Source organism: Scyliorhinus torazame, chromosome 1 (genome assembly GCF_047496885.1).
Source record: "Scyliorhinus torazame isolate Kashiwa2021f chromosome 1, sScyTor2.1, whole genome shotgun sequence".
Lineage (NCBI taxonomy): Eukaryota > Metazoa > Chordata > Chondrichthyes > Carcharhiniformes > Scyliorhinidae > Scyliorhinus > Scyliorhinus torazame.
Window position 1 is genome coordinate 5,747,942 of NC_092707.1, and position 27,241 is coordinate 5,775,182.

General features: G+C 50.8%; 1 protein-coding gene across 10 annotated transcripts in view; it reads left to right on the forward strand.

Moving 5' to 3' along the window:
• The window catches only part of pitpnm2 (phosphatidylinositol transfer protein, membrane-associated 2), a 764,809-nt gene that overhangs the window by 726,117 nt on the left and 11,451 nt on the right, over positions 1-27,241 (forward strand). For 8 of the 10 annotated variants that reach the window (XM_072515369.1, XM_072515519.1, XM_072515564.1 and 5 more), the window contains 7 exons: positions 5,719-5,883; positions 19,343-19,567; positions 20,539-20,687; positions 23,217-23,333; positions 23,458-23,574; positions 25,360-25,508; positions 26,879-27,028. In XM_072515369.1, coding sequence (XP_072371470.1) covers positions 5,719-5,883; positions 19,343-19,567; positions 20,539-20,687; positions 23,217-23,333; positions 23,458-23,574; positions 25,360-25,508; positions 26,879-27,028 — 1,072 coding nt within the window. The remainder of the gene's footprint in view (positions 1-5,718; positions 5,884-19,342; positions 19,568-20,538; positions 20,688-23,216; positions 23,334-23,457; positions 23,575-25,359; positions 25,509-26,878; positions 27,029-27,241) is intronic. The other 2 variants (XM_072515637.1, XM_072515717.1) reach the window with 1 other exon arrangement.

Genomic DNA, 27,241 nt, shown 5'->3' on the forward strand with positions numbered 1-27,241 from the left:
ACAGACAACCTGTATTGACAGACCACCTGTGTTGACAGACCACCTGTATTGACAGACCACCTGTGTTGCCAGACCACCTGTGTTGACAGACCACCTGTATTGACAGACAACCTGTATTGACAGACCACCTGTATTGACAGACCACCTGTGTTGCCAGACCACCTGTATTGACAGACCACCTGTGTTGACAGACCACCTGTATTGACAGACCACCTTTATTGCCAGACCACCTGTATTGACAGATCACCTATGTTGCCAGACCACATGTATTGACAGACCACCTGTGTTGCCGGACCACCTGTATTGACAGACCACCTGTATTGACAGACCACCTGTATTGACAGACCACCTGTGTTGCCAGAGCACCTGTGTTGCCGGACCACCTGTATCGACAGACCACCTGTATTGCCAGACCCCCTGTGTTGCCAGACCACCTGTGTTGCCCGACCACCTGTGTTGCCCGACCACCTGTGTTGCCCGACCACCTGTGTTGCCCGACCACCTGTGTTGCCCGACCACCTGTGTTGCCCGACCACCTGTGTTGCCCGACCACCTGTGTTGCCAGACCACCTGTGTTGCCAGACCACCTGTGTTGCCAGACCACCTGTATCGACAGACCCCCTGTATTGACAGACCACTTGTATTGCCAGACCACCTGTATTGCCAGACGATCTGTGTTGCCAGACCACCTGTGTTGCCAGACCACCTGTATTGCCAGACCACCTGTGTTGCCAGACCACCTGTGTTGCCAGACCACCTGTGTTGCCAGACCACCTGTATTGACAGACCACCTGTATCGACAGACCCCCTGTATTGACAGACCACCTGTATTGACAGACCACCTGTATTGACAGACCACCTGTATTGACAGGCCACCTGTGTTGCCAGACCACCTGTGTTGCCAGACCACCTGTATCGACAGAGAACCTGTATTGACAGACCACCTGTATTGACAGACCACTTGTATTGCCAGACCACCTGTATTGCCAGACGATCTGTGTTGCCAGACCACCTGTGTTGCCAGACCACCTGTATTGCCAGACCACCTGTGTTGCCAGACCACCTGTGTTGCCAGACCACCTGTGTTGCCAGACCACCTGTATTGACAGACCACCTGTATCGACAGACCCCCTGTATCGACAGACCCCCTGTATTGACAGACCACTTGTATTGACAGACCACCTGTATTGACAGTCCACCTGTATTGACAGGCCACCTGTGTTGCCAGACCACCTGTGTTGCCAGACCACCTGTATCGACAGAGAACCTGTGTTGACAGACCACCTGTGTTGACAGACCACCTGTGTTGAGAGACGACCTGTGTTGCCAGACCACCTGTGTTGCCAGACCACCTGTGTTGCCAGACCACCTGTATTGACAGACAACCTGTATTGACAGACCACCTGTGTTGACAGACCACCTGTATTGACAGACAACCTGTATTGACAGACCACCTGTGTTGACAGACCACCTGTATTGACAGACCACCTGTGTTGACAGCCAATCTGTATTCACAGGCCACCTGTATTGACAGACCACCTGTGTTGCCAGACCACCTGTGTTGCCAGACCACCTGTATTGACAGACCACCTGTGTTGCCAGACCACCTGTATTGACAGACAACCTGTATTGACAGACCACCTGTGTTGCCAGACCACCTGTATTGACAGACCACCTGTGTTGACAGACCACCTGTATTGACAGACCACCTGTGTTGCCAGACCACCTGTGTTGACAGACCACCTGTATTGACAGACCAACTGTATTGACAAAGCACCTGTGTTGCCAGAGCACCTGTGTTGCCGGACCACCTGTGTTGCCAGACCACCTGTATCGACAGACCACCGGTATTGCCAGACCCCCTGTGTTGCCAGACCACCTGTATTGATGGACCACCTGTGTTGACAGACCACCTGTATTGACAGACCACCTGTGTTGACAGACCACCTGTATTGCCAGACGATCTGTGTTGCCAGACCACCTGTGTTGCCAGACCACCTGTGTTGCCGGACCACCTGTATTGACAGACCACCTGTGTTGCCAGACCACCTGTGTTGACAGACAACCTGTATTGACAGACCACCTGTGTTGACAGACCACCTGTATTGACAGACCACCTTTATTGCCAGACCACCTGTATTGACAGATCACCTATGTTGCCAGACCACATGTATTGACAGACCACCTGTGTTGCCGGACCACCTGTATTGACAGACCACCTGTATTGACAGACCACCTGTATTGACAGACCAACTGTATTGACAGACCAACTGTATTGACAAAGCACCTGTGTTGCCAGAGCACCTGTGTTGCCGGACCACCTGTGTTGCCAGACCACCTGTATCGACAGACCACCTGTATTGCCAGACCCCCTGTGTTGCCAGACCACCTGTATTGACGGACCACCTGTGTTGACAGACCACCTGTGTTGCCAGACCACCTGTGTTGCCAGATCACCTGTATTGCCAGACCACCCGTGTTGCCAGACCACCTGTGTTGCCCGACCACCTGTGTTGCCCGACCACCTGTGTTGCCAGACCACCTGTGTTGCCAGACCACCTGTATTGACAGACCACCTGTATCGACAGACCCCCCTGTATTGACAGACCACTTGTATTGCCAGACCACCTGTATTGCCAGACGATCTGTGTTGCCAGACCACCTGTGTTGCCAGACCACCTGTGTTGCCAGACCACCTGTGTTGCCAGACCACCTGTATTGACAGACCACCTGTATCGACAGACCCCCTGTATTGACAGACCACAGACCACCTGTATCGACAGACCACCTGTATTGACAGACCACCTGTATTGACAGACCACCTGTATTGACAGGCCACCTGTGTTGCCAGACCACCTGTGTTGCCAGACCACCTGTATCGACAGAGAACCTGTATTGACAGACCACCTGTGTTGACAGACCACCTGTGTTGAGAGACCACCTGTGTTGTCAGACCACCTGTATTGACAGACAACCTGTATTGACAGACCACCTGTGTTGACAGACCACCTGTGTTGACAGACCACCTGTATTGACAGACCACCTGTGTTGCCAGACCACCTGTGTTGACAGACAATCTGTATTCACAGGCCACCTGTATTGACAGACCACCTGTGTTGCCAGACCACCTGTGTTGCCAGACCACCTGTATTGACAGACCACCTGTGTTGCCAGACCACCGGTATTGACAGACAACCTGTATTGACAGACCACCTGTGTTGACAGACCACCTGTATTGACAGACCACCTGTGTTGCCAGACCACCTGTGTTGACAGACCACCTGTATTGACAGGCAACCTGTATTGACAGACCACCTGTGTTGACAGACCACCTGTATTGACAGACCACCTTTATTGCCAGACCACCTGTATTGACAGATCACCTATGTTGCCAGACCACATGTATTGACAGACCACCTGTGTTGCCGGACCACCTGTATTGAGCGACAACCTGTATCGACAGACCCCCTGTATTGACAGACCACCTGTATTGACAGACCACCTGTATTGACAGACCAACTGTATTGACAAAGCACCTGTGTTGCCAGACCACTTGTGTTGCCAGACCACCTGTGTTGCCAGACCACCTGTGTTGCCAGACCACCTGTATTGACAGACCACCTGTGTTGCCAGACCACCTGTATTGACAGACCACCTGTATCGACAGACCCCCTGTATTGACAGACCACCTGTATTGCCAGACCACCTGTATTGACAGACCACCTGTATTGACAGACCACCTGTGTTGCCAGACCACCTGTATTGACAGATCACCTATGTTGCCGGACCACCTGTATTGACAGACAACCTGTATTGACAGACCACCTGTATTGACAGACCAACTGTATTGACAAAGCACCTGTGTTGCCAGACCACCTGTGTTGCCAGACGATCTGTGTTGCCAGACCACCTGTATTGACAGACCACCTGTGTTGCCAGACCACCTGTGTTGACAGACCACCTGTATTGACAGGCCACCTGTGTTGCCAGACCACCTGTATTGACAGACCACCTGTATTGACAGACCACCTGTATTGACAGACCACCTGTATTGACAGACCACCTGTGTTGCCAGACCACCTGTATTGACAGACCACCTGTATTGACAGACCACCTGTATTGACAGACCACCTGTATTGACAGACCACCTGTGTTGCCAGACCACCTGTATTGACAGACCACTTGTATTGACAGACCACCTGTATTGACAGGCCACCTGTGTTGCCAGACCACCTGTATTGACAGACCACTTGTATTGACAGACCACCTGTATTGACAGACCACCTGTATTGACAGACCACTTGTATTGACAGACCACCTGTATTGACAGACCACCTGTATTGACAGACCACCTGTATTGACAGACCCCCTGTATTGACAGACCACCTGTGTTGCCAGACCACCTGTATTGACAGACCACTTGTATTGACAGACCACCTGTATTGACAGACCACCTGTATTGACAGACCACCTGTATTGACAGACCACCTGTGTTGCCAGACCACCTGTATTGACAGACCACTTGTATTGACAGACCACCTGTATTGACAGGCCACCTGTGTTGCCAGACCACCTGTATTGACAGACCACTTGTATTGACAGACCACCTGTATTGACAGACCACCTGTCTTGACAGACCACTTGTATTGACAGACCACCTGTATTGACAGACCCAATGTATTGACAGACCACCTGTATTGACAGACCACCTGTGTTGCCAGACCACCTGTATTGACAGACCACCTGCATTGACAGACCACCTGTTTTGCCAGACCACCTGTATTGACAGACCACCTGTGTTGCCAGATCACCTGTATTGACAGACAACCTGTATTGACAGACCACCTGTATTGACAGACCACCTGTGTTGCCAGATCACCTGTATTGACAGACAACCTGTATTGACAGACCACTTGTATTGACAGACCACTTGTATTGACAGACCACCTGTATTGACAGACCACCTGTATTGACAGACCACCTGTGTTGCCAGATCACCTGTATTGACAGACCACTTGTATTGACAGACCACCTGTATTGACAGACCACTTGTATTGACAGACCACCTGTGTTGCCAGACCACCTGTATTGACAGACAACCTGTATTGACAGACCACCTGTGTTGCCAGACCACCTGTATTGACAGACCACTTGTATTGACAGACCACCTGTATTGACAGACCACCTGTATTGACAGACCACCTGTATTGACAGGCCACCCGTGTTGCCAGACCACTTGTATTGACAGACCCCCTGTATTGACAGACCACTTGTATTGACAGACCACCTGTATTGACAGACCACCTGTGTTGCCAGTCCACCTGTATCGACAGACCACCTGTATTGACAGACCACCTGTGTTGCCGGACCACCTGTGTTGACAGACCCCCTGTATTGACAGACCACCTGTATTGACAGACCACCTGTGTTGCCAGACCACCCGTGTTGCCAGACCACCTGTGTTGCCAGACGATCTGTGTTGCCAGACCACCTGTGTTGCCAGACCACCCGTGTTGCCAGACGATCTGTGTTGCCATTACTCAGCCGGGACTTCCTTTTTGTCTTAAAACTCAGATGGAACATTTCACCCCCCTTGAAACCAGCTGTAAAGATTTGCATCTTGGATATGATGGTTGATGCTTTGTGCTGTTTTCCTTTGAGCTTGCTCATTGTTGTCCAAATGAAACTAACTTTGATTTCCTTGCTTTGGCCCAATAGCGGACGGTATTCAGTCTCATGTTGGTGTCTTCACGGAAAGCTCGTCCCCTTCCTCCCCTTTAACAACCACAATCTCCCGGGGATTCCGCAGGGCGAGTGAGGTCAGCATCGCTAGCCAGGTGTCAGGAATGGCAGACAGTTACACAGCTTCCAACATAGCCAACAGTAAGTGCTGCTGTGGATCCAAACATCCGGTGCCTTCGCATTGAACATGAACACCATTCCACTGAGTTATTACAGAGAGGTTTATCTGGCCTGATCCTGATGCTGCACTCAGACGCTGCCTGGGCTGCACTCAGACGCTGCCCGGGCCGCGCTCAGACGCTGCCCGGGCCGCACTCAGACGCTGCCCGGGCCGCACTCAGACGCTGCCTGGGCCGCGCTCAGATGCTTTACAGGAGCAGCCCTTTGGATTTCGGCGGGAACCGGAAGTTCGACCTCTGGCAAGTCCCCCCCCCCCCCAATAAATTCTGGTGGAGAGGAAACCCGAGACACTACACGTGTAGTGTCTCCCACCCACCCTCCTCCTCTAACCTAATAATAAGACCCATTGGTGTAAGGTAAGTGCCATATTATATTATATATTATTAGCATTGTGCAGGCCAAGGATTGGAGGTGGAGGAGCAGTCTCTGTCAGCGAGAGAACCTGAGAACATCTCAGAAGGTAAGCAAGTGATTTTTACTTTTATACCTTTTTTCAAATTGTGTGTGTCGGGGGGGACAGAAAAGCTGTGACCTGAGTGGCTGGTTGGGATTCTAACCTAAATTTTTTTGACTATTTGGGAACTAATTAAACATAATAACTTAATTATAATTTAGAGGATATCTAAGCCAGAGATCGGAGGATATTATAGTTAGCTATCGCATTTCTATTAGAAATCTAGTGCTAGGAAACAGATAGTTGACAGTAACTTTGTAATTTAAAAAAAAAAAAAAAGTATTTATAAAAAAAAAGACAAATTTTAATTTTAATTAATTGACGCAATGTCAGTTAGAGGGGTGCTGTGCTCTGACTGTGAGATGTGGCAGGTCCGGGAGGCTTCCAGCGTCCTGGATGGCTTCATCTGCAGAAAGTGCACCCAACTGCAGCTCCTCACAGACCGCATGGTTCGGTTGGAGCAGCAATTGGATGCACTTAGGAGCATGCAGGTGGCGGAAAGCGTCATAGATCGCAGTTATGTAAGTGTGGTCACACCCAAGGTGCAGGCAGAGAAATGGGTGACCACCAGAAAGGGCAGGCAGTCAGTGCAGGAATCCCCTGTGGTTGTCCCCCTCTCGAACAGGTATACCCCTTTGGATACTGTCGGGGGGGATAGCCTATCAGGGGAAAACAGCAGCAGCCAGAGCAGTGGCACCACGGCTGGCTCTGATGTTCAGAAGGGAGGGTCAAAGCGCAGAAGAGTAATAGTTATAGGGGACTCTATAGTCAGGGGAACAGATAGGCGCTTCTGTGGACGTGAAAGAGACTCCAGGATGGTATGTTGCCTCCCTGGTGCCAGGGTCCAGGATGTCTCCGAACGGGTAGAGGGAATCCTGAAGGGGGAGGGCAAACAGGTAGAGGTCGTTGTACATATTGGTACTAACGACATAGGCAGGAAGAGGCATGAGGTCCTGCAGCAGGAGTTCAGGGAGCTAGGCAGAAAGTTAAAAGACAGGACCTCGAGGGTTGTAATCTCGGGATTACTCCCTGTGCCACGTGCCAGTGAGGCTAGAAATAGGAAGATAGAGCAGACAAACACGTGGCTAAACAGCTGGTGTAGGAGGGAGGGTTTCGGTTATCTGGACCACTGGGAGCTCTTCCGGGGCAGGTGTGACCTGTATAAGATGGACGGGTTGCATCTAAACCGGAGAGGCATAAATATCCTGGCCGCGAGATTTGCTAGTGTCACACGGGAGGGTTTAAACTAGTATGGCAGGGGGGTGGGCACGGGAGAAATAGGTCAGAAGGTGAGAGCGTTGAGGGAGAACTAGGGAATATGGACAGTGTGGCTCTGAGGCAGAGCAGACGGGGAGAAGTTGCTGAACACAGCGGGTCTGGTGGCCTGAAGTGCATATGTTTTAATGCAAGGAGCATTACGGGTAAGGCAGATGAACTTAGAGCTTGGATTAGTACTTGGAACTATGATGTTGTTGCCATTACAGAGACCTGGTTGAGGGAAGGGCAGGATTGGCAGCTAAACGTTCCAGGATTTAGATGTTTCAGGCGGGATAGAGGGGGATGTAAAAGGGGAGGCGGAGTTGCGCTACTTGTTCAGGAGAGTATCACAGCTATACAGCGAGAGGACACCTCAGAGGGCAGTGAGGCTATATGGGTAGAGATCAGGAATAAGAAGGGTGCAGTCACAATGTTGGGGGTATACTACAGGCCTCCCAACAGCCAGCGGGAGATAGAGGAGCAGATAGGTAGACAGATTTTGGAAAAGAGTAAAAACAACAGGGTTGTGGTGATGGGAGACTTCAACTTCCCCAATATTGACTGGGACTCACTTAGTGCCAGGGGCTTAGACGGGGCAGAGTTTGTAAGGAGCATCCAGGAGGGCTTCTTAAAACAATATGTAAACAGTCCAACTAGGGAAGAGGCGGTACTGGACCTGGTATTGGGGAATGAGCCCGGCCAGGTGGTAGATGTTTCAGTAGGGGAGCATTTCGGTAACAGTGACCACAATTCAGTAAGTTTTAAAGTACTGGTGGACAAGGATAAGAGTGGTCCGAGGATGAATGTGCTAAATTGGGGGAAGGCTAATTATAACAATATTAGGCGGGAACTGAAGAGCATAGATTGGGGGCGGATGTTTGAGGGCAAATCAACATCTGACATGTGGGAGGCTTTCAAGTGTCAGTTGATAGGAATACAGGACAGGCATGTTCCTGTGAGGAAGAAAGACAAATACGGCAATTTTCGGGAACCTTGGATGACGAATGATATTGTAGGCCTCGTCAAAAAGAAAAAGGAGGCATTTGTCAGGGCTAAAAGGCTGGGAACAGACGAAGCCTGTGTGGCATATAAGGAAAGTAGGAAGGAACTTAAGCAGGGAGTCAGGAGGGCTAGAAGGGGTCATGAAAAGTCATTGGCAAATAGGGTTAAGGAAAATCCCAAGGCTTTTTACACTTACATAAAAAGCAAGAGGGTAGCCAGGGAAAGGGTTGGCCCACTGAAGGATAGGCAAGGGAATCTATGTGTGGAGCCAGAGGAAATGGGCGAGGTACTAAATGAATACTTTGCATCAGTATTCACCAAAGAGAAGGAATTGGTAGATGTTGAGTCTGGAGAAGGGGGTGTAGATAGCCTGGGTCACATTGTGATCCAAAAAGACGAGGTGTTGGGTGTCTTAAAAAATATTAAGGTAGATAAGTCCCCAGGGCCGGATGGGATCTACCCCAGAATACTGAAGGAGGCTGGAGAGGAAATTGCTGAGGCCTTGACAGAAATCTTTGGATCCTCGCTGTCTTCAGGGGATGTCCCGGAGGACTGGAGAATAGCCAATGTTGTTCCTCTGTTTAAGAAGGGTGGCAGGGATAATCCCGGGAACTACAGGCCGGTGAGCCTTACTTCAGTGGTAGGGAAATTACTGGAGAGAATTCTTCGAGACAGGATCTACTCCCATTTGGAAGCAAATGGACGTATTAGTGAGAGGCAGCACGGTTTTGTGAAGGGGAGGTCGTGTCTCACTAACTTGATCGAGTTTTTCGAGGAGGTCACTAAGATGATTGATGCAGGTAGGGCAGTAGATGTTGTCTATATGGACTTCAGTAAGGCCTTTGACAAGGTCCCTCATGGTAGACTAGTACAAAAGGTGAAGTCACACGGGATCAGGGGTGAACTGGCAAGGTGGATACAGAACTGGCTAGGCCATAGAAGGCAGAGGGTAGCAATGGAGGGATGCTTTTCTAATTGGAGGGCTGTGACCAGTGGTGTTCCACAGGGATCAGTGCTGGGACCTTTGCTCTTTGTAGTATATATAAATGATTTGGAGGAAAATGTAACTGGTCTGATTAGTAAGTTTGCAGACGACACAAAGGTTGGTGGAATTGCGGATAGCGATGAGGACTGTCTGAGGATACAGCAGGATTTAGATTGTCTGGAGACTTGGGCGGAGAGATGGCAGATGGAGTTTAACCTGGACAAATGTGAGGTAATGCATTTTGGAAGGGCTAATGCAGGTAGGGAATATACAGTGAATGGTAGAACCCTCAAGAGTATTGAAAGTCAAAGAGATCTAGGAGTACAGGTCCACAGATCACTGAAAGGGGCTACACAGGTGGAGAAGGTAGTCAAGAAGGCATACGGCATGCTTGCCTTCATTGGCCGGGGCATTGAGTATAAGAATTGGCAAGTCATGTTGCAGCTGTATAGAACCTTAGTTAGGCCACACTTGGAGTATAGTGTTCAATTCTGGTCGCCACACTACCAGAAGGATGTGGAGGCTTTAGAGAGGGTGCAGAAGAGATTTACCAGAATGTTGCCTGGTATGGAGGGCATAAGCTATGAGGAGCGATTGAATAAACTCGGTTTGTTCTCACTGGAACGAAGGAGGTTGAGGGGCGACCTGATAGAGGTATACAAAATTATGAGGGGCATAGACAGAGTGGATAGTCAGAGGCTTTTCCCCAGGGTAGAGGGGTCAATTACTAGGGGGCATAGGTTTAAGGTGAGAGGGGCAAAGTTTAGAGTAGATGTACGAGGCAAGTTTTTTACGCAGAGGGTAGTGGGTGCCTGGAACTCACTACCGGAGGAGGTAGTGGAGGCAGGGACGATAGGGACATTTAAGGGGCATCTTGACAAATATATGAATAGGATGAGAATAGAAGGATACGGACCCAGGAAGTGTAGAAGATTGTAGTTTAGTCGGGCAGTATGGTCGGCACGGGCTTGGAGGGCCGAAGGGCCTGTTCCTGTGCTGTACATTTCTTTGTTCTTTGTTCTTTGCTGCCTGGGCCGCACTCAGACGCTGCCTGGGCTGCACTCAGACGCTGCCTGGGCTGCACTCAGACGCTGCCCGGGCCGCGCTCAGACGCTGCCTGGGCTGCACTCAGACGCTGCCTGGGCTGCGCTCAGATGCTGCCTGGGCCGCACTCAGACGCTGCCTGGGCCGCACTCAGACGCTGCCTGGGCTGCGCTCAGATGCTGCCTGGGCCGCACTCAGACGCTGCCTGGGCTGCGCTCAGATGCTGCCTGGGCCGCACTCAAACGCTGCCTGGGCTGCGCTCAGATGCTGCCTGGGCTGCACTCAGACGCTGCCCGGGCCGCGCTCAGACGCTGCCTGGGCCGGGCTCAGATGCTGCCCGGGCCGCGCTCAGACGCTGCCTGGGCTGCTCTCAGACGCTGCCCGGGCTGCGCTCAGACGCTGCCTGGGCTCAGACGCTGCCTGGGCTCAGACGCTGCCCGGGCCGCACTCAGACGCTGCCCGGGCCGGGCTCAGACGCTGCCTGGGCCGCGCTCAGACGCTGCCCGGGCCGCGCTCAGACGCTGCCTGGGCTCAGACGCTGCCTGGGCCAGGCTCAGACGCTGCCCGGGCCGCGCTCAGACGCTGCCTGGGCTCAGACGCTGCCTGGGCTCAGACGCTGCCCGGGCCGCGCTCAGACGCTGCCTGGGCTGCTCTCAGACGCTGCCCGGGCTGCGCTCAGACGCTGCCCGGGCTGCGCTCAGACGCTGCCTGGGCTCAGACGCTGCCTGGGCTCAGACGCTGCCCGGGCCGCACTCAGACGCTGCCCGGGCCGGGCTCAGACGCTGCCTGGGCCGCGCTCAGACGCTGCCTGGGCTCAGACGCTGCCTGGGCCAGGCTCAGACGCTGCCCGGGCCGCGCTCAGACGCTGCCTGGGCTCAGACGCTGCCTGGGCTCAGACGCTGCCCGGGCCGCGCTCAGACGCTGCCTGGGCCGCGCTCAGACGCTGCCTGGGCTCAGACGCTGCCTGGGCCGCGCTCAGACGCTGCCCGGACCGCGCTCAGACGCTGCCTGGGCTCAGACGCTGCCTGGGCCGCTATCAGACGCTGCCCGGGCCGCGCTCAGAAGCTGCCCGGGCCGCGCTCAGAAGCTGCCCGGGCCGCGCTCAGACGCTGCCCGGGCTGCACTCAGACGCTGCCCGGGCCGCGCTCAGACGCTGCCTGGGCCGCTATCAGACGCTGCCCGGGCCGCGCTCAGAAGCTGCCCGGGCCGCGCTCAGAAGCTGCCCGGGCCGCGCTCAGACGCTGCCTGGGCTGCACTCAGACGCTGCCCGGGCCGCGCTCAGACGCTGCCCGGGCCGCGCTCAGACGCTGCCCGGGCCGCGCTCAGACGCTGCCTGGGCCAGGCTCAGACGCTGCCTGGGCTGCGCTCAGACGCTGCCCGGGCCGCGCTCAGACGCTGCCTGGGCCGCGCTCAGACGCTGCCCGGGCCGCGCTCAGACGCTGCCTGGGCCGCGCTCAGACGCTGCCTGGGCTGCACTCAGACGCTGCCTGGGCCAGGCTCAGACGCTGCCTGGGCCGCGCTCAGACGCTGCCTGGGCTGCACTCAGACGCTGCCTGGGCCAGGCTCAGACGCTGCCTGGGCTGCGCTCAGACGTTGCCTGGGCCGCGCTCAGACGCTGCCTGGGCTGCGCTCAGACGCTGCCTGGGCCGCGCTCAGACGCTGCCTGGGCCGCGCTCAGACGCTGCCTGGGCTGCACTCAGACGCTGCCTGGGCTGCGCTCAGATGCTGCCTGGGCCGCACTCAGACGCTGCCTGGGCCGTGCTCAGACGCTGCCCGGGCCGCGCTCAGACGCTGCCCGGGCCGCGCTCAGACGCTGCCTGGGCCGCGCTCAGACGCTGCCTGGGCCGCACTCAGACGCTGCCCGGGCTGCGCTCAGACGCTGCCCGGGCCGCGCTCAGACGCTGCCTGGGCTGCACTCAGACGCTGCCTGGGCTGCGCTCAGATGCTGCCTGGGCCGCACTCAGACGCTGCCTGGGCTGCACTCAGACGCTGCCTGGGCTGCGCTCAGATGCTGCCTGGGCCGCACTCAGACGCTGCCTGGGCCGTGCTCAGACGCTGCCCGGGCCGCGCTCAGACGCTGCCTGGGCCGCGCTCAGACGCTGCCTGGGCTCAGACGCTGCCTGGGCCGCGCTCAGACGCTGCCCGGACCGCGCTCAGACGCTGCCTGGGCTCAGACGCTGCCTGGGCCGCTATCAGACGCTGCCCGGGCCGCGCTCAGAAGCTGCCCGGGCCGCGCTCAGAAGCTGCCCGGGCCGCGCTCAGACGCTGCCCGGGCTGCACTCAGACGCTGCCCGGGCCGCGCTCAGACGCTGCCTGGGCCGCTATCAGACGCTGCCCGGGCCGCGCTCAGAAGCTGCCCGGGCCGCGCTCAGAAGCTGCCCGGGCCGCGCTCAGACGCTGCCTGGGCCGCACTCAGACGCTGCCCGGGCCGCGCTCAGACGCTGCCCGGGCCGCGCTCAGACGCTGCCCGGGCCGCGCTCAGACGCTGCCTGGGCCAGGCTCAGACGCTGCCTGGGCTGCGCTCAGACGCTGCCCGGGCCGCGCTCAGACGCTGCCTGGGCCGCGCTCAGACGCTGCCCGGGCCGCGCTCAGACGCTGCCTGGGCCGCGCTCAGACGCTGCCTGGGCTGCACTCAGACGCTGCCTGGGCCAGGCTCAGACGCTGCCTGGGCCGCGCTCAGACGCTGCCTGGGCTGCACTCAGACGCTGCCTGGGCCAGGCTCAGACGCTGCCTGGGCTGCGCTCAGACGTTGCCTGGGCCGCGCTCAGACGCTGCCTGGGCTGCGCTCAGACGCTGCCTGGGCCGCGCTCAGACGCTGCCTGGGCCGCGCTCAGACGCTGCCTGGGCTGCACTCAGACGCTGCCTGGGCTGCGCTCAGATGCTGCCTGGGCCGCACTCAGACGCTGCCTGGGCCGTGCTCAGACGCTGCCCGGGCCGCGCTCAGACGCTGCCCGGGCCGCGCTCAGACGCTGCCTGGGCCGCGCTCAGACGCTGCCTGGGCCGCACTCAGACGCTGCCCGGGCTGCGCTCAGACGCTGCCCGGGCCGCGCTCAGACGCTGCCTGGGCTGCACTCAGACGCTGCCTGGGCTGCGCTCAGATGCTGCCTGGGCCGCACTCAGACGCTGCCTGGGCTGCACTCAGACGCTGCCTGGGCTGCGCTCAGATGCTGCCTGGGCCGCACTCAGACGCTGCCTGGGCCGTGCTCAGACGCTGCCCGGGCCGCGCTCAGACGCTGCCTGGGCCGCGCTCAGACGCTGCCTGGGCCGCACTCAGACGCTGCCCGGGCTGCGCTCAGACGCTGCCTGGGCTGCTCTCAGACGCTGCCTGGGCTGCTCTCAGACGCTGCCTGGGCTGCGCTCAGACGCTGCCTGGGCTGCACTCAGACGCTGCCTGGGCTGCTCTCAGACGCTGCCTGGGCTGCACTCAGACGCTGCCTGGGCTGCTCTCAGACGCTGCCTGGGCTGCACTCAGACGCTGCCTGGGCTGCACTCAGACGCTGCCCGGGCCGCGCTCAGACGCTGCACGGGCCGCGCTCAGACGCTGCCTGGGCTGCTCTCAGACGCTGCCTGGGCTGCACTCAGACGCTGCCTGGGCTGCTCTCAGACGCTGCCCGGGCCGCGCTCAGACGCTGCCTGGGCTGCCAAGTGAATCGAGTGCAGGCACCTGCTGGGAAATCTGATCCCTGATCAACTATTTTATTGCAAAAGATAGCAAGAGTTCATCTTCCAAACTGAACCTATGAAGAGAGTCCCCTTCAAGGCAAATTCAGCTTCTGCTTATTCAACACAGTTAGCTTACTCTATAGCAAAACAATGATAAGCCGTGTGTAATAGTTATGGGTTGGTAGAAAATTATTATAAACAATATTGCTTTCATGCGTTCCAAGGCAATATTTTTTTAAAAAGGACTTTGGCAAAATTTTACTTCTATCAAATTCATCTCCTTTGGTATTCTGCAAACTTTTCTTAAGATTCTCTTGATGTGTGTTAGATAACTAGCTTGAGTATCGAGAATGCAGAATGTACTCCGAAGTTTGGATTGCAAATAGTGCACGTTTCTCCTTCTCACCATCCCTGTCCTCATTTATCCATTGAGATTGAACTTCAAGCATTAATGATTGCGTCAGTTGAAATATATTACTGCACAATATTACCAGAACGCACAGTTCTTCAATGTGTTGTCCTGTCTTTGTAAGATGAATTTTCTATCACAATGTTGATTCACATGAGTGTAGCTGTTGTCACGACATTTGTTGCAATATTTAAGGGGACAAAGCCAGATCATTTAATTGGATAGTTGTGTGGTTGATTGAAATGTCGATGCGCTGAGACACAGATTGTAGCAAACACGCTGCTGCTCACCAGCATAACCAGTTCCTAATTTCAGGATCAAATACAGAAATTGCCAGGAACATACATGGATAAATTAATATTTCAGATGTTCAGCCCTTCATTAGAACTTGACAGGCGGTAGGCCTGAAACAGTAACATGTCTGTTATCTCCTCGGATACTGACCGGCCTGCTGTGTCTTTCCAGCATTGCCTGGTTTTGTTTGATCTCAAGTCTGTGGTCACAAGGAGATTTTAAGTTGAGTCTAATGTTACGATCCAAAACTTTCAAAAAGTTGTCTACAGCGATTATAGAATTCCTACAGTGCAGAAGGAGGCCATTCGGCCCATCGCGTCTGCATCAACCCTCTGAACGAGCACCCTACCTAGGCCTACTCCCCCACCCTATCCCTATAACCCCACCTAACCTGCACATCTTTGGACTGTGGGAGGAAACCGGAGCACCCGGAGGAAACCCACGCAGACACGGGGAGAACGTGCAGACTCCGCACAGTCACCCGAGGCCGGAATTGAAGCCAGGTCACTGGAGCTGTGAGGCAGAAGTGCTAACCACTGTGCCGTTCTGAAATGATTAACCCCTGTGGCCGTAACAATAGAGAATATTTGAAGAAAGTCAGTCAGTTAATGACAGTTTTTTCTGTCAAGAAAGTAGAGAAGAAAAAAATAAGGCAGGAACCCTTGGTTTAGCTCACTAAGGGGCTGGTTTAGCTCACTGGGCTAAATCGCTGGCTTTTAAAGCAGACCAAGGCAGGCCAGCAGCACGGTTCAATTCCCGGACCAGCCTCCCCGAACAGGCGCCGGAATGTGGCGACTAGGGGCTTTTCACAGTAACTTCATTGAAGCCTACTCGTGACAATAAGCGATTTTCATTTCATTTTCAACCCAGAGAGATGTTTTGAAGACTAAACAAACAGATACAGGGTGCAAAACAATAAACGATATCTCAGCTGCATTGACGCAACCTGTATGAGGCCGTAGGATTCAAATACACTTAACAGATCAACCACAAAACCAAAACCAAATCCCCTCTGCCTCCACGATGGCACTGTTACCAACCGAGCAATAAACATAACAGAGTGGATGCAACCTGCAGGTGCAAAGGAGAGACAGTCTGGTGGTAGCTCAGAGCAGTGTTCTTGCTCCATTCCACACGCCTCCCACCTTTTTCTGCCGATTCTCTAGGCAGCTTTATAGTGACCTCACTTCTGGTCGCATGTTTATCACAAGACATACTAAATTGATGAGCAAGTTAAAAACAGATATCACCTGTTTTTCACACTGAATACCTGGAGGTCGGAGGGAGAATTTTGTCTCCATCTGCTTCCAGCTCATAGGTTCGCAGAGGAGCTCGATTGACAAAGCTACAGCTCAGATTGCCTGTCTGGCCTATCAGTTAGCAGAGCGTAAATCTTTTCAGCATTGTTCCTTCCTTGTATAGCTTTACGTTTGGCGTGGCAATGTCTAAAATGCTTACAGCCTCACTTCACTGTTCTACATCTTTCTGATCCCCCCCATTTCAGCAATAAAGCAGAACATACACAGCATTTCCACATTACCCAGGGGGGGTGCATTTTACCAACTGTTTTGTATGTGATGCATTGGCAATAGAGGCATTGGCCATTTCTAAAGGCCCCGCAGGTGCATTAATTGCAGAACAGGTTGTCAAATTATTTTGGAATCTCAGCTTATTCATCAGACCAGATCATTCTAAAATTTTCAGTTATTTGTTTAAAAACTGGTTCCTGATTGATCATTGATTTGGATACAAATCCCAGTACAGGTTGAGAATCTCTTTACCCGCAATCCTCGGGGTCGATCACTGTGGTAGTCACCATTGTTGTATTATTGTATGTACTGCATATGAGGTGTATTACGGTAAGGCTCCTGTGCTACAGGTACGGGGGTAGATCCCTGTCTGCTGGCTCCGCCCAGTAGGCGGAGTATAAATGTGTGGGCTCTCCGAACTGCAGCCATTTTGGCAGCAGCTGCGGGAGGCTCCACATCTCTATGTAATAAAGCCTCGATTACTCTCTACTCTCGTCTCGACGTAATTGATAGTGCATCAATCACATTTTGGATTTCCGATCATTTTGTTTTTTGGATCCCACATATAGGACGAGGCCTATTTACATGAAAATAGTCTCAGCCAGTGATTCCTTACCTGTGCACAGACCACTGGTGGTCCATCAGGGTACTGCAGATCGTCCATTGAAGAAAAAAAGTCCGTGAAAAAAATGTGCATAGGGAAATAAATGTCCATTGAGAAAAAAAATCCTTGTTAAAGTATTTCACAATTATTTTTGGAATTCTATTAATCGCTGCAATTAAGTAGTGTGGCCAGAGGTGGACTTTCATGAAAGACATAACGTTGCAGTGCGGTACCCCGGCCAATGAGGGAGCCCCATATGAAGAGGTAACTCTTGTGGTGAGAACACCAATCAGAGCCTTGATTGCTCTAAATTTGCTAATAGGCTTTCTTGCCTATCGCCAGGCAATACCGGACAGGCAACCACCTGGAGCACAAGCTGTCCTTGAGGCCTAACTACCCGAGCGAGAGGTGAACAGAGCAGCAGTGAGGAGGTGTGAAGAAGGCCAGGCATGTGTTGGGGTCGTGTCTCGAATCGGGGAGCAGTGGGAGCGGAGCGATTCGACCAGAGCCGGAGGGCAGCAGGGCTGAGAGGGAGAGGGCTGGACTGGGAAGCGTGGGCAAGAGAGAGCGGAGGCCAAGCCAAATAGTCAGCAGCAGCAGCCAGGCAGGAGCAGACGCAAGGTGTATTTTGAATAATAAATAGAGTATCTGTAATACCTTCCCACCTGTGGCACCATCTATAATCCTGCTGTGGGAGAGGGTTCAGAGTGTCGAAGTACTCTCCTAAGCGATATTCTTCATCTGCCTCATCAACATTGATTTTTGTTTCATAAGTCTGTCTTTTATTTTATAGACTGGCATTATTTCTTGCTCACTTATAAATGAACGTTGCTTGAGTAGACCTGTCAACCCATCATATAGCTTTTTTTTTTATAAATGTTTTATTGAAAATTTTTTCCCAAACAACAATTTTTCCCCTCTTACAAAGCAAACGCAACAATAACAATACAGAAATTTTAAACAATACACAAGTAACAAAACCCCTTTATCTTTGACCTAAACTAAACCCCCCCCCCCCTCCCCCTACCCATCATATAGCTTAATATCTCCGGGAACTCTCGCCACCATATTCACTGTGTCATCCTTGTCATCACTGTTTCAAATCAAGTTGATTTTGACGTAACGGCATTTCTGCAATCTCCTCGGCAGTTAAAGAATGCATGACCGGGGCTTTGTTATCAGTATTAAACAACGCAATATCCTCGGCCTCCAGCATATTCACACATCCCAGGAATGTACGTTTTGCTTTCTCAAGGAGCTTGCTTACCAGAATTATTTCCTTGTTGGTAAACCTTCAAAGTCTTTGCCGACATTATCATCTTCAGTGAACATTGTTGCAAGCTGTTTATCAACACGGCACCAGGCATTAGCAGATGAGTAGATTCTGTCCTTAAACGTAAACCCCTTTTGGAAAGTTTCCACCCCCAGACCTCCATTCACAGCACTAAGCATTCTATTCAAGGAGTCTTTATAATTAATGGACTGAGGGAGGCCTTGGCCCACAAGCTGAATTAATGACATTACATTGTGGGCAACTGCACTAAAGGTCGAGTGCAGTCGGTGAGGTTCGTGTTGACTCGCGTTGTGTTGAGTCAGGCGAGGGACTATATAGGTCGCTATATAGGTCGACGAGGTTCAAATAAAGTGTGGTTTTGGATGTGTCCGATTTTCAGATTTACGGATAAAAGATACTCGACCTGTATTAACTTCAATACTAAGCTGTTTCAAAAATCTGACTGCTTCTATAATCAGGACTCGGTTCTCAAGAACCAGCTAGTGGAATGCTTAACTCCCACCATGGAAACTGGATAGGTTAGCCAGTGGCTGGAGTGAGCAGGTCATTCGAAGCCAGGACACTGGTTGATTTCCTGTGGAGAAAGAAGGCAAAAGTGAGTAGGGAAAGACAGAATTAGTATCTGTCCTAATTCCCCTACTACTCTTCCCCCCCCGCCCCACCAGTATTATCAGAGCTGCAGAAAGCTAAAGTTTTGTTCATGATGAAGAGAGCGACTCAAGAAGGAAGTAGGAAATATAAAAAGAACATCATAAACTCCATTACAAGAATCTGTCATAAATCAAGCAAATACATTTTAAATGTTATTAGAAATAGAACCCAGTCATTGGCATTGATTTGTGTGTGTTAATGTAATGTGAACTTTGTTTTACTTTCATTTCTCAGAGCACAAATATCACTCAAAAAATTGCAAAAAGTTGGCTTTCTTGTTCAAACATGTCCCCTACAACAAAGCCCTTTCAAAATGTACTTTGTGTCAGGACTATAAACAGTCCAAACCCGAGCTGTCCCAGAATCAGAACAAGCAGAAACTGAAAGAGAATTGTGTGAATTCTGCTGAAAATCAGAGTCCAACACAACAGAGAGTCTCAGAGGTGGACATCCAGACAGGTATTGGGATCGTAGAAGCAAATCTAGTTTTATTGTAGCTATTAGATGTATCCTCACTTATAACCCCTCCCCTGGATTAATTTATTTTCCTTTTTTAACTCCTCAAAAAGAAGTACTCAGTTACTGTTTACAGATTGGTCTTTTAACATAAATGTGAGGCATATAAGGTGTAATTTAAACCTTTATTCTCACAAAATGGGTATATACGTGAGTGATGGATGTAGAGTAGTAGAAGTCGTGTTTCAAATGGAGTCACAAACTCGCTCGTTTCTTAGAATTGCTGTCAGCTTTCTTATAAATGAGATTTTGACAACCACTTGCTGGGCCGGTTTTCCAGTTCTTACTGACTACGTACACATTCTTACTCTGCTGCATTTTAATGTTTTTTTGCACCACTGGGTTCAGCAGCGAGGAATTTGGAATCATTACTTTGAGCACAAGAACCGAGACAGCTGAAAAATCTACCTTGTCACTTGTGGGGAACTACAGCTTGGGTATTATTGACTCTGCACCAGTCTCAACCTCACTTACTAATTGAATCCCTACAGTGCCGAAGGAGCCCATTCAGCCCATCGGGTCTGCACTGACTCACCGAAAGAGCTCCCTATCTGGGCCCACTCCCCCACCCTATCCTCGTAACCCCTAACCCCACCTAACCTGCACATCTTTGGACTGTGGGAGGAAACCGGAACACCCGGAAAAACCCCACACAATCACCCAAGACCATAATGGAACCCGGGTCCCTGAGGCTGTGAGGCAGCAGTGCTAACCATTGTGCTAAAATTACATTGCAGCTATCTTTCAATTCTACTTTTGAGTGAAATTTATCCCACACATGAAAATCTTCACAGTAATAGAATTGATACATTACACACAACTCTTCACCTTAATAATAAAAAACAATAAACACATCAGCACATTCCCCTTCAAACCCATTGCCAAATATTTTAAAAGATGACGTTTTGTTTTAGTTGCAGCTAGATGGTGGGGTACGAAGAGGATTGATTACGCCCTCTACTGCCCAGACGCTCTAACAGCTTTCCCTACTGTAGCTCTACCCCATCTATTCCACGCAAGTTACTGGGAGTCAACAGATGTTGTCTCGTTTCTCCTACGGCAGGTAAGTGGGAAAGAATTTACCCAGCACCTTTATATCACAATTATTTCAATCTCAGGATGTTCTAAACGCGTTACAATTACTGAAGTACTTCTGGAGTGTAGTTACTCATAGGAAACTCAGCAGTCAGTTTGCGACATGGCAAGATCCCGCAGTCAGCAATGTGATAAATTACTGGGTCATTTGTTTATATGTTGGGTGAGGCACAAATGTTGCCCAGTGCACCAGGAGAATTTCCCATGTTCTTCTTTGACTAGTGCCAAGGGATCTATAATATCTACTGAGAGGGAGATGGGGCCTCCATTTTACACCTCTTCCAAATGACGATACCACCGACAGCGCAGCAATCTCTCAGTAGTGCACTGAGAGTGTCAAACTCGATTACATACTCCTGTCACTGGAGCGGGAGTTGTACCCATGACTGTCTGACTTAGCAGCGATAGTAATATCACTGAGCCAAGGCTGCTGGTAAATGAAAACATGTTAACAATCTGTGAAATGTTCCTGGTACCATTTTATATTCACAGAGACACAGCTGTAATTTAACTTTAAAACACAATTTTAAAAGTAATCAAAATTCTCAAAAGAAGTTTGGTGGAAAGATGATGAAGGAATAATAGAAATAAAGACAAAAGCAATATACTGTGGGTGCTGGAAATCTGAGCAAAAAACAGTGCTGGAAATATTCAGCAGCTCAGGCAGAATGTGTGGTCAGGAATACAGGCAAATCCCGTTTATACAGAATGGTCAGGACCCAGTTCATTCCGCAAAAAAGGATTTTCCTTAAAATGGGTACTATTCACCCTGGAAGATTCTCACTCTGGTACATGTGTTGTGGGGAGACAAATTATCAGGCTTTAGTAACAACGTCTATTAGGGCAATTGGCAACTATTCTTAGGGATTTTTCAATTTATATAGTGTAGTGTAGGATACTAGAGCAGTAAAGAACAATTCTACAAAGATGCCAATTAAAAGCTGGTGTGACACCACCTGCAGCAGTCAGCATTAGGGGCAGGCAACATGATTCCAGTTTGGTTCTCAATGACCTTAACAGTGTGTTCTCAAGACACAATCTACAAGTAGTCAGGATAAAAGTTAACAAAATTATTTCCCTAAATTGACCGAAGGACCAGCACATCTATTGGGTCTTGCACCAAGTGGGGAGTAAGCCATAAAAAGATAAAGGGTTAAAGGGTGGATAAAAGCAGATAACACTCCTCTCCTGAGGCCCCTCTGATTATTTGGTCAAAAACAAAAATATGACAACATTTGGCGCTGTGAGCAGGATATCCGTATCAGATCATCAGAATGGCTTTGCAAAAAGTAAGCCTGTCTGAAATGAGCAGGCCCAGTACCGAAGAGGGGAGAACTCAGGACAGAGGGAGGAGCCAGGGTAGGAGGCAGTACCATTCTGATGGGTTACAGTTGGGAAAGACAGTAGCCGCACTGGGAGGCCAGACCCCTAAATTAAATCAACAAAAAACAAGTTGATAAGAAACGCGCAGGTTCGAAAACAAATTGCACAGAGACGGGCAGTGATAGAATACCGTCAGAAAAATAGGAAGAGAGTACCAGGAAGGCTCCATCATAATGTTTATAGCAGAATAACACCTCAGGTTGTAGAGTAATAAAAATCTATATATTAATGGCTTTGGCATATGCTAGAATGCGATTGAGCGACAGTTTAACAAGAGAGACGGTAGCAGCAGGAGCAAACGATGCCCTGGGAGCTGCAGAAGAATGTAACTGAGGTTCCGAGCGTATACTTGATGGGTTTCGGCTTCGTCATTATCGAAAACCCGGACGCCAGGGAGGCGATGAACAGAAAATTCCACGACGGATGGCAGACCTGGGTGGTCTATGCTGAGAAAACGTCGGGAGGCGGTGACCACGGCTCCGGCAGTACAACTCTCAGGAAGACGGCTGTTCCTGCGGCCAGGCGAGAGGGACCAGCTCCTACAACCAGTAACATTGAGTGTTGTCCTTGATCGGAGATCCACCATCTTCCCTTTCAGTTTCAGCTACTTTCTTGTTTTATTGCTCAGGGGAGAGATGGAGATCTGTTAATTTCCCAGCCTCATGGTTCCTCAGATAGATTCCAATTGGCCATTTGTCTCCGTCTTTGTCTTTAATCGCTCTCACCTCCGAGATCTGCCTGTACTTCTCCCAAGGATTTACTCCTGTTAAACGCGCAGGTGCTCCTTAAAAGTCATCTCTGTCCGCTTTCCTCCACAACTTATTGAAGAGGGAAGTGTGTGTTTGTCATTTCAGTGGTTCAGGGGTACAACCAGCAGAAACTGTCAGTTCAGAACTCAATCACTTTCACTCAGTAAAACCGGCTTGTTTGGTAAAATGGCGTTATATTTGTCTGCAATTAACCATTTCAGGTTGGTGACCTTTCATCAGAGAGAGATTGTGTTTACCTAGTGTCCGTCAAACCTCAGGACATCCCAATGTGCTTTACAATCAGAGAGGTACTTGTGAATTATAGTCACTGATGTAATAATTTATATCATTCAATGTGCATATAGGTTATGAGACATGAAAACGCAAGTGTTCTGGAACTGGATGGTAAAGAAGTTTCTGTATTTAGTCCTTCAAAGCCACGTGAAAAGTGGCTCCGCAAGAGGACGCAAGTTAAAATAAGGGTATGAAAATAACTTTATTATTTTAAGGTATCTGTAGTGTGTTATTTACTTTAATTATTTCTTTCAGGTAACTGAACAGTTGGTATGTAAGATAATTTTCCCTTTTACGTATTGTTTTACACAGAATGTTACAGCAAATCATCGAGTGAGTGATGTTATTGTCACAGAAGATGGTCCTCAGACACTGGCTGGGAGATTCATGTATGGGCCTCTGGACATGGTCACACTGACTGGAGAAAAGGTGCGCATTGTGTTGCTGAAATGTATGATGCGTGTCACACGCTGTTTCTGGGCCTCGGGTTGGAAAAGCCCAGTGCGACAGCAGGTTGTCTGAGGAGAGAAATCTCTCTGATGAGAAACTTCTTTACACAGTGGCTGTCTCAAAAAGAACTGCTCCACCAGAAACGCTGAAAAATAACCGTTTTTAACAGTACGAGTAGAGGGCCAGGGAACGGGACTATTAACTCTTTCAGGGAGCCAGCACATTGCAAGAGGCCAAGTGATCCGATTCTGTGAAATTATACAATTCCTTTCTGTAGCGCACAATGACTTACGAGAGAGACGAATAGAGATTAAGTCGATGAGGCTTTATTAAGCGTGACTTGTTCCCCGCAGTTCAGCAACAGACTGGAGCGGCGGGGAGAAGCCCGGGTTCTTATACTCCGCCTTCAGGGCGGAGCTAGGGGTCAACAGCCAACCAGGACCCGGGATCTGTCAGCCAATAGCATCACGGCTTCACAGTCCCACATGACCCCTAATACATACTACCACACTTTCCTTTGCCAGAAAGCAGTGCCAGAAAATTCAGAACAATAAACAACCAATTGGTCATGGGGAAGGGTTATGGAGAACGGGCAGGACGGTGGAGTTGAGGCCAGGATGGGATCAGCCATGCTCACATTGAGGGTGTGAGGCTCGGGAGGCTAAATTGCCGACTCCTGCTGCTAGGTCATGTGTTCTAGGGAGAAGATGCTCTGGCTGATTTCACAATCCAGTTCTTGGTCTGTAACATTGTAGGTAGCAGGTGAGGAATATATCAGCCATGGTAGAATGTTGGAGCAGACTCGATGGGCCAAATTCTGCTCCTATATCTTATGAACTTATGAATAAATAAAATAATCTTTATTATTGTCACAAGTAGGCTTACATTGACACTGCAATGAAGTTACTGTGTAAAGCCCCTAGTCGCCACATTCCGGCGCCTGTTCAGGTACACAGAGGGAGAATTCAGAATGTCCAATTCACCCAACAGCACGTCTTTCGGGACTTGTGGGAGGAAACCGGAGCACCCGGAGGAAACCCACGCAGACACGGGGAGAACGTGCAGACTCCGCACAGACAGTGACCCAAGCCGGGAATCGATCCTGGCACTGTGAAACAACAGTGCTAACCACTGTGCTACCGTGCTTGCCAGCTCCACTGTGACATCCTGGTATATTTGAATACCACTGCCTTCCCACCTCACCTCACGGTTCTGCTTGGCCTATCTCAGCACCTTCTCCTTCATCTGGTAGCTGTGAAAACAGAATATCACTATCCGGGCGCTCCGGTTTCCTCCCACAAGTCCCGAAAGACGTGCTGTTCGGTGAATTGGACATTCTGAAGTCTCCCTCTGTGTACCCGAACAGGCGCCGGAATGTCCATATGAACAGCTGTGGCACCTTGGTGAGACCTATCTCACCGGAGATGAGTGATATTCGATCTTGGTGAGACCTATCTCACCGGAGATGAGTGATATTCGATCTTGGTGAGACCTATCTCACCGGAGATGAGTGATATTCGATCTTGGTGAGACCTATCTCACCGGAGATGAGTGATATTCGATCTTGGTGAGACCTATCTCACCGGAGATGAGTGATATTCGATCTTGGTGAGACCTATCTCACCGGAGATGAGTGATATTCGATCTTGGTGAGACCTATCTCACCGGAGATGAGTGATATTCGATTGAATGCTCAGGGGCCTTGGAATATTCATTTTTCAATTTCCACCTGATATAATCTTTTTCTTTATTTTCTTTCAACAGGTGGACGTTCATATTATGACTCAACCTCCCACAGGGGACTGGGTTTATTTTGACACTGATATTACAAACAGCAGTGGCAGAATTTCCTATGTTATCCCAAAGGAAAAGAGACTGGGAATCGGTGTCTATCCGGTAAAAATGGTGATTAGGTAATTGTGACTTGGAGATTGGTACAACATCAATGTGCACAATTAGGGAAACTCCAAGAAATATATTTGTCTTTATGCAAACTCCTCTTTCATCATATTTCTAAGTAGTTGACTTTTTAAAAATTAAAATAACGATCTAATTTAGGCAGAAAGCTGATTAAAATCTTCATCGAGAACATTATGACTACACATGTAGATTCAGGGTTTAAAATTCAATCTAGTTAATGAAACGAGAGCTTTTCTCGAATCACCAGCAAACCTTCAACATGGAAACGGCTTTGCTAATTTGAACCAGTTTGCAGAGACACAGCAGCACTGTGCCCACAATATAGTTGCTGCCCTTAGGAATCCTTACTGTCACCCAAACTCGGGGGCGATTCTCCGAGCGCCGGGCCGGGGAATCACCGCAACCGCGCCACGACACCCCGACGCGGCACCGATTCTCCGAGGTGCGGAGAATCGGTGCCATTTGCGCCGGCGCGTTTGACGCGGCGCCGCCCGCGGGCCGCTGGAATCGGCGAGCTGCCGATTCTCCAGCCTGGATGGGCCGAGCGGCTGCGCGGATACGACAGAGTCCTGCCGGCGCCATTCACCCCTGGTCGCTGCCGGCGGGAACTCTGCGCGAAGGGTCGGGGGCGGCCTGTGGGGCGGGGAAAAGCACACCTTCACCGGGGGGGGGGGGCTCCGATGGGGTCTGGACCACGATCGGGGCCCACCGATCGGCGGGCCGGCCTCTCCCCCCGGGCCTACTTTGTTGCGCGGCCGGCCTCTGAATCCCCACGCCATGTTGCATCGGGGCCGGCGCGCTGAAGAAGTCCCCCACGCATGTGCAGGTTGGCACGGCCCAGCTGCGCATGCGCGGGTTGGCGTGGCACCCATTTGGCGCCGGGGAGGGAGGCTGGAGCTGCGTGAACCGCTCCAGCGCCGTGCTGGCCCCCTGTGGGGGACAGAATCGGTTGTCCCCGTGCCCGTTTCGCACCACAGCGCAAACACTTTGACTCCATTTTGGAGAATCGCCCCGTGATTTTTGCATTGTTAACTGGTGGGTTCAAACCCTACTCCAGGGATTTGAGCACAGAATCCAGGCTGACCGATCAGTGCAGCACTGAGGAAGCACTGCATTGCTGGGGACAATGTTCAGAACCTGTTAAAGACTCACATATTAATAAAGCATTAACAAAACAGTCTAACTAAAGGATTAAATAAACATGGTACCGTAAATGCTAAAGAACATTGTAATTTGTTAGAACAGCAGGAAGTGATTGATGGAGGAATGATAATTACATTTAAAACCTTTGCTGAAATCATTGTTGTCGCGTAAACTTGCTTTGATTGCCTGTGAAAAGGAATTTTTAAAATCTTTTTTCTAGGGGAGATCATACATCTGGAGATAGTTACATAACTGTACTGCCAAAGGGAACAGAGTGTGTGGTGTTTAGCATTGATGGATCATTTGCAGCTAGTGTCTCCATTATGGGCAGTGATCCCAAGGTCAGAGCTGGAGCAGTGGATGTTGTAAGGTAAATGTCAATAATTGCCCTTAGCAGTTAGCTAACTAGCAATGAAGAAATGGCTATATGTTCCTTCATTAAAGTTCGCATGGTCACCAAAATAAGGAAAAATATTTTACAACACTTGGCCCTCTAACTGTGATTAAATGAACAATGTTTCTGAATGGTTGTTCTTGTGAAATGTGCACTGATCGTGAACAATAAGCAAAATACTGCAGTTGC